At 40.9% G+C, this 12,300-nt stretch overlaps 1 protein-coding gene across 1 annotated transcript in view; it reads right to left on the bottom strand.

Moving 5' to 3' along the window:
- Positions 1-12,300, bottom strand: part of DNAI4 (dynein axonemal intermediate chain 4) — a 1,182,639-nt gene that overhangs the window by 428,787 nt on the left and 741,552 nt on the right. The window contains exon 11 of the mRNA XM_044085587.1: positions 4,564-4,715. Within this exon, the coding sequence (XP_043941522.1) occupies positions 4,564-4,715 (152 nt within the window). The remainder of the gene's footprint in view (positions 1-4,563; positions 4,716-12,300) is intronic.

A 12,300-nucleotide genomic window follows, 5' to 3' on the forward strand; every position in this document is an offset into this window, starting at 1 on the left:
CTTAATATCATCAAGGCAGAGGTTGAAGCCATAGTCAGGAATATCTCCTCAACACAGAGCCAGAAACAGCAGCCCTAGAAGGAGCATCTGCTACATCATAACTACATTTGCTGGAATGATGAGCTACCTAACAGAGACAAGGCATATCTTTCCTTGAGAATCAGACAGATCAGCAATAACCTGACAAGCCTGAGAAAGGAGAACCAAAGCACATCTGGTCATACGAGTTTGATAATTAACAGAGCAAAAGGTTAGGGTGGCTAAGTATAAACCTTTTTATCCAGCCTTTCCACAGTCCTGTTGTTTTTAGCAGAAGGAAGAAGCTTGGTAGAAGGCAGCAGTTTAGAAGGCTTGTCAGATGCCACAGAAATGACTGAAGGGTCAGCAGATGGACACTTATAAAGGACTTTGCAGTCATCAGGTACTTTATAAAACCTATCCGTTTTTTAGGAGTAGAGGGGTGGGAGTCTGGGGCCTGAGATGCAGAATAAAAGGCATCCAATAAAGCATCCAAAACAGAAGGAATAGCAGAGAGGCTAGGAGATTCCATTTGAAGGAGCTCATACTATCTCCACTGCATATCAGAAACTTGGGAACAATCCCATTTAAAGAAATCCGTCATCCTGGCAATGGTATCCCCAAAGGAAATCTCCTCCAAAGGAGATTCAGAACTAGCAGACTCCTCTTCCTCAGAACCATGATCCAAATTGGAAGGAATATTGGTAGAATAGGCCAGGGATTCCTCATCAAAATCCTCTTCCTCTTCAGAGGAATCCTGATTCCTAGACCTTTTGATAGAGGAAGAAGACCAAGGAGAAGGTGGGGCAGAGACCCCCTGACAAGGCTTCAAGGCCATAAGAGCATTGAAAAACCCATGTGTAAAATTCTGTCATTCACTTTGAGGGTCCTTGGGAATAGAAGCAATATGCTTTGTCTTCTGCTTCTTCTTTTAAAGGGATGTCTGCCTTACGAAAGGAAGAAGGCGCCGATGCCAGCCTACACTCAATAATCATAGTTGGGACTTCCTCCCTAACCAGTATCTGAGAAACTCTCCTACGCCCTTCAATGATAATCAGCCACAGTTCCCCTGAGCATCCAAAGCAGATGTATGCAAGGCTTCCAAGGAAGTGCAAGAAGCTGGATCCATGCTGGCCTCCAAACCTGTTGGAGCAGAGGAAACCAGCCCAGAAACCAGACGACCCTCAGGCTTTCAGCAGCCTCAAGAGAGAAGTCTGGCGGAGAAAGTACATCGAAAGAACCTGATCTGACATTTTTGGCTTTCTTCTTCGAAGACAGCCGACCCTCAGGCTGGGAAGTACCCTCCACAAAATTTTCACTAAGAGTGTTAGATGCTGGTTCTCAAGATAAATGGCGAAAGAAGAAAGATGACTACATAAGGTCCTTGGAACAAAACCCTGACAAACATACAGGACGTATGGTCGTGAGAAGCTTCTAAACAAAAAAAGCACTGCTCTTCATGGTCTTTATGGGGAATCTGTCTCCCACACTGGTGTTTAACCTTTCTGGATGACATGAAACCCCACAACAACACAAATGCTAAAAGCAAAAAGGATAAGTCAATAAACCCCAACGGGACACTTACCTGAATGGCTAGGTAGCCAGCAATGACTCAAGTGATTAGACTGACTATCAAAAGATGTCATTTGGACTGGCGCAAAGATGTTCTGAGGATGATACATCAGGACATCACCTTTATGCCCTACACCTTGTGCTGGGAATATACATGTGATGTACGGCATATCAATAACAACCAAAAGGCTTTGGTATACTGGCCAGACATCGGGCCGTTCTTGGCAGGGGACTCCTCATGTTAAGAATACTGCAACAGTGAAATGGAAGGGCATAACCATAAGCTCCCATCAATCCTCAAAAATCCACAGAGTAGTGCTCTCTTCAATGGTAGAATAGCCCTGAAGGGCTTAGCACCAAAACCTGTCTTTTTAGTCTGCTCAGCTTGAAAGGACTTTTGGTTTGGGCATGTGGAAGGTGCCCTGAAGCTTTGTAAGCTGGCTGGCTGCTATATCCTTGCAGGATATAACCCATATAGCTAAGCTACTACAGCAGTGATGAATGTGATGAACATATGCAGTTCTTAACACACAAATCAGTCTGAAGTCCAAGATAAATAAATTCCTTTAAACACAAAAATCACTGAAACACAGAAGACTTTATTGACCCATTAAGTGCTTTCATCTTATAAAAAAATATTTCTTCAGACTGAGCAACAACTGAAAGTACACATTTATATACTTAAAATGATAGTCACATGACTTAACATTTTATTACTAATCAATACTTTAATCCTTTCATTTTCAAACACACTTTAAAATTCTCTGATTCATTTAATCCAGAGTAATTGCAGGTATTTAATCTAACATGCCAAAGTATTCCTTGTAATCTAGTAAATCTTCAGCATTTCATCTAATGTTATAATTTTTAACTGAATCACTTACTATGAAAGTAAAACTTTTATTTTTGTTACAACAATCTACATGTCTGGCAAGAGCATTTTTAGAATATTTGTCCTCAGTAGCATGTAAATGCTCATATACTCTAACATGCAATTTTCTAAATGTCCTTCCAGTATAAAATACTTCATGGCATAGTCATAAGGGCTTCCACAGATGAGACAGCCATCATGAAATGAGTCTTTGATATAAAAAGGATTTTTGATTACTACTTTTTGCAAATACTTGGCAACATATGTAGCCAGAGGCTCTATTATGCCTCCGATGTTTATAAAGAAAAATATCACAAAAGGGAAATCCATTAGAAGCAGTAGGTTAACAGAAGACGATGAGGTCTTTGAGAAGGAAAGAATGTCACTGGCCAACAAATTTTTAGTCAAGGCTACCCTAAATATATGGTTAATGAAGCATTTTTACAAGTCAGTAGCCTCAGAGACATTAAATAATAAACCTCATTACCTGGCAGGGGACATAGAAACTGATGTTCCTGTTAGACAATGCAAATGAGTATGCCACTGCCATGGTCAGAAGGACTTCCACAGAAAAGATGTCCGTCAAAGAATTAAGTCAAAAACAACTGGAAAATAAATTAAGTGTCATACCTCTATGATAAGAGTCAGAGATGTAGAAATATTTTTGGCTGATGCCTTTAACTGTAAAATTAAGTTTGTTATCTATGCTGCTGTTTGCAATGTGAAGCATTTTATATTATCATTCATTGATAATAAATTCCTTTATAAATAATAATATATTCGTTGTAAATTATTATATTATTATTATTGCAGACTAGCTCTCTCCCTAATTATAACAGGAAAAACAAAAAAGGTTCACCTTTAATTCCTACAGTATCAGGAAAGTAGCTCTCTCCCCAGTTATACAAACAAGAAACAACAAAGTGACTTTACCTTCAATTCTTACAATATCAGGAAAAACAATACAGTTTCACCATCTGTTCAAGAGGTAACTAGATCCCCGCTCAAGGGTCAGATCCCTTCTCTCTTAGGGTTTCCTTCTTCCCTCTGGTATACACATATCCAGATATTGTCCTTCATGAACCATCCTCAGACCCAAATGTCATGAATCTGCTGTGCATTGGGTCACTGTGCTTTAAATACCCTTATGTCTATATTATCCTTACTACCTTTAAAGTCCTTCCCTGTTTATAGGTTATTATACTTAAGGGTAAATTCACCACCACACTATCTTTCCTTCTAGGCTAGCACATTTAAAGGGACCTGACACCACTATGGTGCTGCTACTGTACACCTTCAGCACTGTGTAATTCAACGTGAAGACACTGCTGTTTCATTTCCAGGATCAAGCATCAAGTAAGAGTGGTGCAGTTTGCATAAGGATTACAGACACATTGCCTCCCTCACTTTTCACGGGCTCTTGCTTACCTGCACATGGATTCATTTTAACCTTCATTTTAGCTTAAGATGTTCATCATGAAGTGATGTAGGACATTAATCAGCGGTTAATTTTAATGGGTCTATATTAGTTCACTGAAGGTTCGCTTTAGCGAACTTCCATTCATCGAACAAAAACCATCGAACATTCTCTTGACTGAAAGTGTTACACAATGAAAGTAATTACTTGCACAACATTTTCCCGTAACACACACTGGAGTATTTTAAACCTACCCAGATGGGGGGCTGTGCCCCCCACACCACCAACTGTATATACCAACTCCAAGATCACACTACAGTGGGGGAAAGGGCAAATTTCTTTATGTTGGCCAAACTAGTTCCTTTTCCTGTGTAAATCCTTCACTGATGTGAACATTTGCTGAATTGAAAATTTGATGGCTTTTGTTCGATGAACAGAGGTTCACTGAAGGGAACCTTTGATAAACTAATATAAACCTGATTTTAATTTCTTCTGTAGAAGTAAGCAATACTGAATAATGTGTGTGGATCACAGGTTGATTGAGAGCCCTGTGGCTGCCCTCCAGGTGGATGGATTAAACACTAAGTGAATATGTTGCTGGTACAGGAATGCTATGGTTGCAGTCAGTGAAGGAAAGTGATAGAAATAACTGAAAGAATGTTAAGGTTAAGTCATGCTGTCCTACCTGTTATCGAGAACAGGAATATCTTGCTTCATCTGTACATTGTAGACTGCAATTATGCCATCATACATTCCAACTGCCAGAAGATTAGGGTTAGCTGCTGAAAAATCCAGTGACGTAACACCAGCCTCACATTGGAAGATGCATTCTGGCCACTGAATAAAATAAATCAATAACCAAATAAACAACTTGCTGTAGAGGTATATGCTTACACACACACACACACACACACACACACACACACACACACACACACACACACACTTTAAGAAACTTAAAAAAAAGTGATGTACTTACCATAACAGTCCATCTGTGTTGTCTACTTTCATTTTCCTCAACTCTTGGGTTCGGATGCAATCCTCGGTCCGGCTTGGCCTTACTAAAGCTCATGGCCACCAAAAAGCTCTCCGGCTCCTCCCTTACCCATAATGCAGCAAACCTTAACATACCTCAGATCTTGTTTGCTGTTTTGCATAAAGTAGAAAGAACTACTATAAATTTCCTAACAGAAAAATCCATATCTGGAGCTCAACATTAAGGCCAGTGGTGTCCTTATAATCTCTTATTCTTCCAGAAATCCATTGTGAAAAGGGTTGTGGGTTGGTGGCCAGGAAGTTGAGGAAGAATGACATTGGACAACACAGATGGAATGTTATGTTAAGTACATACATTTTTACCCGATGTCAATTTTCATTCTATCCTCAACTGTTGGGACAAAGTCCCCAGCTACCTAAAATCCTAGGTGGACTCCAAGGAAGGGTATTCCTGAGCACAGTTGAGCCAAAGATTGCTCTTCCCCTTGAGACCAGATCCAGTTTGTAATGAGTGATAAAGGTATAAGGATTGGCCCAAGTTGTAGCCATACATATATTGTCCATGGAAGGTCTAGACTGAAATACTGAAGAAGTTGTCATGGACCTAGTTGAAAGGGCTCTTAAAGGTTTTGGTAACTTTAGATCTAACGTGCTGTAGATAAATGATATGCAATCTGTTAGCCATCTGGCTAAGGTTACCTTTGCAACTGGTTTTCCCAATTTAGCATCTGCAAAGGACACAAATAATTGATCTGTCTTTCTAAATTCTTTCATTCTTTGTAAGTAAAAAGTTAATTGTCTGTGAACATCTAATAAGTACAGCATATATTCACCTTTGTTTGCAAATTTAAGAAAGACAACTGGCAAATTAATGGACTGATTGATACTGGATTATGACACCACCTTAGGAAGGAAAGAAGCGTTAGTGCATAATGTGACTCTATCCTTATGAAAGATCAAGTAGGAAGGTTTAGAGAACAATGCTTGAAGTTCTGAAATTCTTCTAGCAAAGGTAATGGCTACAAGAAGGATAGTTTTCCAAGTCAGGAACTTAAGATCGCATTTAACTGTTGGTTCAAGGGGAAAATGAATTAAAGCCTGCACTACAAAGTTCAAATCCAATGGTGAAGTAGGATCTTTACATGGGCGTCTCAGCAGGAGCGTGCCTCTCAAAAAAACTTTACAATGTTTAGACAAAGCCACAGAATAATTCTCAAATCCGATATGAAAATTAGAGATTGCTGCTAAGTGAACTTGTATCGTTGAGGAGCTAGCTCCCTCGTTAAAAACTGTTGCCAAAAATTCAAGTACACTTTGTACAGGAGCTGAGGATGGGTCAATGTGTTTTTGCTCTGCCCAGGAAATGAACCTTTTCTATTTACTTGCGTAAAGTTTTCTTGTAGAAGGTTTATGGGAAGATAAAAGTATATGATGGATGGGTTAAGAGAGCATCAGTTGTCTGGCTATTAATGGAATTGGAGAAGCCATGCAGTTAGCTTGAGATTTGAGATATCCAGATGAATCATGCCTATCAGGTGAGATAGGAGGTCTGAAGTTGGATCCAGAATCCAAGGTGGGTAAAAAAGATGAGACCAAAGGAATGGGAACCAAATCTGTTGAGGCCAGTAACGTGCAATGAGGATGACTTTGCTCTTCAATCTGTCAGCTTTAATAGGAACTTGGGAATTAAGGGTAAGCATAAAGGACACTAGGGGGCCAATCGTGGAGTACAGTATCTGATGTTGATTCCCCCCAAGAGGGGGGATTAAGAAAAAGTAGCTGCTGCATTTGTTGTTTCGGGGCGAAGCAAAAAGATTGCAACAAAGTTGGCCCCATTGATGGAAAATAATTTCTGCCATTTTTAAGTCGAGAGATCACTCGTGAGATAGAAGAATGGCCCTGCTCAATTTGTCTACTATCACATTGGACTTTCCCGGAATGTGCATTGCTATGAGAAAGTGGTTGTATGAGATTACAGATTGCCATGCTGAGGGCTTCTTAACACAGGGCGTAAGACTTGGTTCCTCTTTGTTTGTTGATGTACCAACCTACTGATGTATTGTCTGTCTGGATCGCAACTGTCCTGAAAGGAAGAGTGTCTTGGAATGCCTCAACACTAAGAGTACTGCTTTCATTTTCAGAGCATTCATATGCATGTTGGCCTCTTCGGAGGACCAAGTGCCTTGGACTGTTTTCCCCAGGAAGTGCCCCCACCCAATATGGGAAGCATTCATGTTCACTGTGGCCTTGGGCTGATGGTGAATGAAAGGATGGCCTTGTAGAACTTTATCTGATCAAATCCACCACCAAAGTTATTTCTTGCATGCCTGAGCATTTCTTATTTGTGCTGACATACATTCATAAAGAATCGACCACTGAGTTGCTAGCATCCATTGAAGAATTCTCATATAAAATCTCACTAGAGGAACTAAAATGATGAAAACAGACATTGACCCCAAGGCTTGCAGAATTAATCGAGTTGAAATTCTGGTACTGCAAATTATTTTTCTGACCTGGAATTTGATAGCCTGCATTCTTGAGAGAGGAAGAGAAGCTGTCACTGATGCTGTGTTGAACACTTCTGCTATGAATTCCAAGGTTTGAGTTGGTTGTAATTGAGACTTGTATTTTATGGTTGTCCCCAGATGAGAACAAGTCCGGAGTACCTGATCTCTTGCTTTTCCTAGTAGATGCCTGGTCAGGGCAGTAATAAGCCAGTCATCTAGATATAGAAACACTTGGAATAACTACAGTCCCAAGTGAGCTATTACCACTGCCATATATTTGGTGAACACCCTAGTGGCTGTGGTGACGCCACAGGGCAGTGCTCTGAACGGATAGTGACAGGCTTCAAGCCAGAAGCATAAATACCTTCTGGACTGTCTGTACAAATTTATGTGATAGACCTTCAGGATGCATGCTATTGAGTATATCCAGTCATCCTTGCCCAGGAAGAGTAGAATGGACTGAACAATGACTTTCCGAAACTTTCTATGTCAAACTGACTTGTTCAAGTCACTGAAATCCAAAACTGGTCTCCAGTCCCCTGTTTTCTTTGACACGAAAAGGAATATTGAGAAAGTTCCAAATTCTCTTTGGTCTGGTGGGACATATTGGATGACTCTTTTTTTGTAGCATTTTTTTTTATTTATAGTGCTGCTGCTTTCCTCAGGAATTTTGCATGCAGTTGGAGGTGGAAGGGAAAAGGGAATTGTATAACCTCTAGAAATAATCTTCTGCATCCAAGTATATCTTGTTATATCTAGCCAGGCTCTTTGGTGCAGGGATAGTTAACCCCTGATTGCCTCCAGAGGGGTACAATTGGGCTTCCTTTCAGGAGCACTGATAGGGTCTATCAGAGAAAAAAATCTTTGGACCCTTGGTTTTGCAGGCCTCCTCTGCTGGGTGGACATTGTCGTCCATTACAATTCCCCCCTTTGTTCCTAGGTGAACTATCTCCATATGTGTCCTGGAAAGGACCCTGGGACTTCCTGAACTACATTTTCCATCCACATTGTTGATTCCTAGAAAAAGATCTTTGAGTGTTCAAAAAATGTATGCCCACTGCAAACAGGATCTTTCCATCATTTTCACACCTGGACAGTGTGTCCTTCACTTGTGGGCTAAACAATGAACTGCAGTCAAAGGGTGCATTGACGAGTGAGGACTTGAAGACCTCTACAAAATAACATAAGTGCATCCAGGCGTGCCTTCTAATGGAAATGCCTGAACCCGCTGCCCTTGAGGCACCTTCAGTGGCATGCGAGATAAGCCTCATGGACAAATTTGAAATAGATTGGAGGATAGCCAACTGAGAGGCCACAGAAGATTAAGCCTCATCATTATGGTGCCGGAAAGGGATTTTGAAAGTTCCTTGATCAAGTCCTTTTGTATTCTGGTATAATGTGCCAAATAGTTCAGGGACCTAAGGACAAAGGTCGCTGATGCATATACATACTTCTCAAATCTGTCCATCACCCTAGACTATCTGTTAGGGTGATCGACAGAGAAAATTTGCTCAGCAAGTTCCTTCTTGGTGGCCACTGCCAAGACGATAGAATGCACGAGCACCCCCTTACTCCAGAATTCATTCTAGATAGGTGGAGCCAGAATCTGATATGGCCTCTTAGGGACTAACTCAACTGAATCAGGTTCCTTCCACACCCGCCTAGAGACCAAATCAATGAGCTCATCTATGGGTGGAGCAGCCCTAAAGGTAGATGGGCCAGCTCCAAAGGCTTCCAAAAATACTGATTCTTCTGGTGAAAGTTTGCTGGAGGACCAGCCACCTCTATGTTTAAAGATCTCAAGAATGCCTCCAAATGAGACATCTTCCAGAGGTGATCATTGAGACCTTTCTCCCTCACTGAAATCAGTATCCTCAGTAACTGAATCTTGCAGAGTATCCAACTGCCTCCTCTTGCATTTCCTCTTCCTAGGGACTTCCTCAGTGGGATAGTCCAGTGAAATGTTGGAAGAGATCGTAAAAGCCCTGCTGGGTGGTATGGGGGCCTTGAGCTGGCTGTCCCTGTGGTGTAGAATGATGTGCATCTAAGTGCAGAGACATCTAGGAACCAGACTGGAGATCCAAGGAGGTTGGATCCACTATGCTGTCAGAGCAGAAAGCACTCTCTTCACTACCTTGAAGGCAGATCGTTCCAGGGAGAAGGAAGACAATGGCTCCAAGAAGGCAGGCTTCTGGAACGTTGCCTCCCTCTGCCCGAAAAGTAATCTCCCCAAGGCAGCAGTTGGAGGTGATCTATCCAATCCTGAAGCTCTGAGGGGCAGAGATGGCTCCAAAAACCTTTGAGTCAACTCCAATGCCGCAGATCTGACAAGGCAGCTTTGGCTCCAAGAGTCATCTGAATCTGCAGGTGTCAGAGTTGGTACACTGAGAGAAAGCTTTGGATCTGAAGATAAAAGTATTTTTGGATCCAAGCCGGATAGACCCAGAAGGTTTGGGTCCAGGGACTCTGAAACAACCAGTCAGATCAGAAAAGGAGCAGCTAACAGTGCTGTTGTAGATGGCTGGGCTTTCTGACCCAGGGGAGTAGGAGCTGGAATAACACCCATCTGTATCTGTGCAGAGTGGAATCTCCTCATCATTCTTTCCATATCTTCCTCAGTCAGACTCCTGGAAAAAAGAGATGAGGCAAGGTCAGTGAACTGGAATGGCATCTCTCCAAAAAAGGAGAGGAAACCCTGGAAGGTACTGGGTCTAATGTCAGTGAGTATCCTGTCCTAGGTAGGATCTTTGGATCTGAACAGCTTGGATCTTTTCATTTTTTCACTGGATTTGAAGGAGAGTAGATCTGAACTGGTTTTGGACCCGGCATTGTTTTTTCTTAGGCAGCTCTGAAGATGGAGTTGACGAAGTAGAAGGTCTCAGAGACTTAATCAAAGACTCCTTAGTTTTAGTATTGGTGGACTGAGTCGCAGAAATAGCTTCACCAAAGGTTGGCAGAAGCAACTCCTTTAATGTTAACTTTTTTTCCTGTCTGCTACAACTCTAGAATTGAAGTGCTTACATATCAAGCAATCCTCTTGGAGATGCTGTAGGCCCAAGCAATAAACACAGAGTATGGGCAACTGAAAGGGGCATCTGCCTTCATTTTTGGCATTCTTTGAAACTGGAAGGCCCTTTATTAGACATACCGGCAACAAAGAGAAAGGGAGAAAAAGGAAACTTTTTTTTTCTTTTTGAAAAGAGAGAATAAAGGGGAAAAAAGAATACCAGCAATTGTATGAAAGACTACAATGTGTAACAATAGCAGAAACAAGGACAAGAAGAATTATCAACAATGGTAGGAAAACATTACACTAAGTGTAAAGGGTAAGGGAGTAATATAACAATGAGATTTATGGTGGCCACGAGCCTTAGTAATGGATGAATCAGATTCGACGATGGGATCCAAACCCAACATTGAAGGATAGAATGAAAACTGACATCAGATCATCTGTTTATCTGCATAAAAAAAATCTAGGGTCAATATGTGTCTTGAACGTGGTTGAACTTGAGTATGGCTCACTTCAGGTTTGTGCCAAGAGCAACACATTGGGTAATTCCCCACTTAGCAGTTTAAAATGAAGTGAAGAGGAAGGAGAAATATTAACTGTTTGCTTGACCATAGAGACCACTAAAGCATTCAACTTAGCATTTAAAGATATATGAGCTAGACTCTATTCAGCCCCAAGGTTGTCTTGAGCTCCACTAAACCCTTATCAGTTGTGTACCTTTTTGAAAACCGTAGGACTCCTCATTTTAAAACAGGTGGAATCACAAATAGTAAGTGCTCCTATATCACAGCAAAAACTCCTTACTGCTGTAAAAAATGCACACTCTTAAAAAGCCCCCTTGACCTGACAGTCTGTTAACAGAACTACAAAAATACCTTCACCTTTGCTAAACATTTCCTTAACCACACTATTATTATAGCATAGCTGTGCTTGTTGACCTTACTCCATCTACAAAGAAGTTCCTTATAAATGCATTGTCAAAATACAGATAACAGAAAATGACCATCCTAAGTCACTAATTAACTGTAAGGTTAAATTTTATGTAAAAATATTCAGTTTCTTCTTCTCCACCTCACTGGCACACATCATGCAGATTTTATCAAAGGATAGTCTAGAAACAAAAGTTGTGTACTTACCATAATGATAGATCTTTGTGGTTTTATTTTCATCTGGTTTAACATGTGGGCTGTCGGATCCAACCACAGTACTTATACCAAAACACTGGATCGAGAGTTCTGTTATTCTCCTACCCATAATTCCCTTCTCCTGTCTGAATTACCACAGATTGAGTTTGCTGGATAACCTCCAATGGTAATAAATTATGTAAGAAAGAATAAAGAGGGAAAAATAGAAACCCCTACATTAAGCAAAGAGGCACAAAGGGTCAGACAGGGTCTATAGGAGGTTTTACCGATCCTCAGAAAGAATAATTGACAATTCAGCAGGGGCAAGGAAGGAGGAGAGTTGAACCAGGCAAAAATAAGACAATACCTATCTATCGTTATGTTAAGTATTTAACTTTCGTATACAGTGTTGTCTATTTTTGTATGATTCAACATGTGGGACAGAATACCAAGCTACCCAACAGGGGCCTGGTTGGACTCAAGGAAGGACATTCCTGTGTATAGACAAGCCAAAAGATGTCTGAATCCTAGACTACACATATAACTTATGGTGAGATACAAAGGTATGAGTTGAAGACCAAGTTGCTGTTACTCATATGTCACTGACAGGCAGTTGTTTTGCAAATGCTGTTGAAGTTGCCATTGCCCTGGTAGAATAAGCCATAGGCTCTGATTGTAAAGATATGCCTCTTCATTTATAAACAAATGAAATGCAGTCTACTAACCATTTTGATAGCTTGGACAACTGGTGTCTAAACTAACCCTATCAGAACGGAACTAGTCAG

This window comes from Protopterus annectens, chromosome 10.part0 (assembly GCF_019279795.1).
Source record: "Protopterus annectens isolate FY-2018-M chromosome 10.part0, PAN1.0, whole genome shotgun sequence".
Lineage (NCBI taxonomy): Eukaryota > Metazoa > Chordata > Ceratodontiformes > Protopteridae > Protopterus > Protopterus annectens.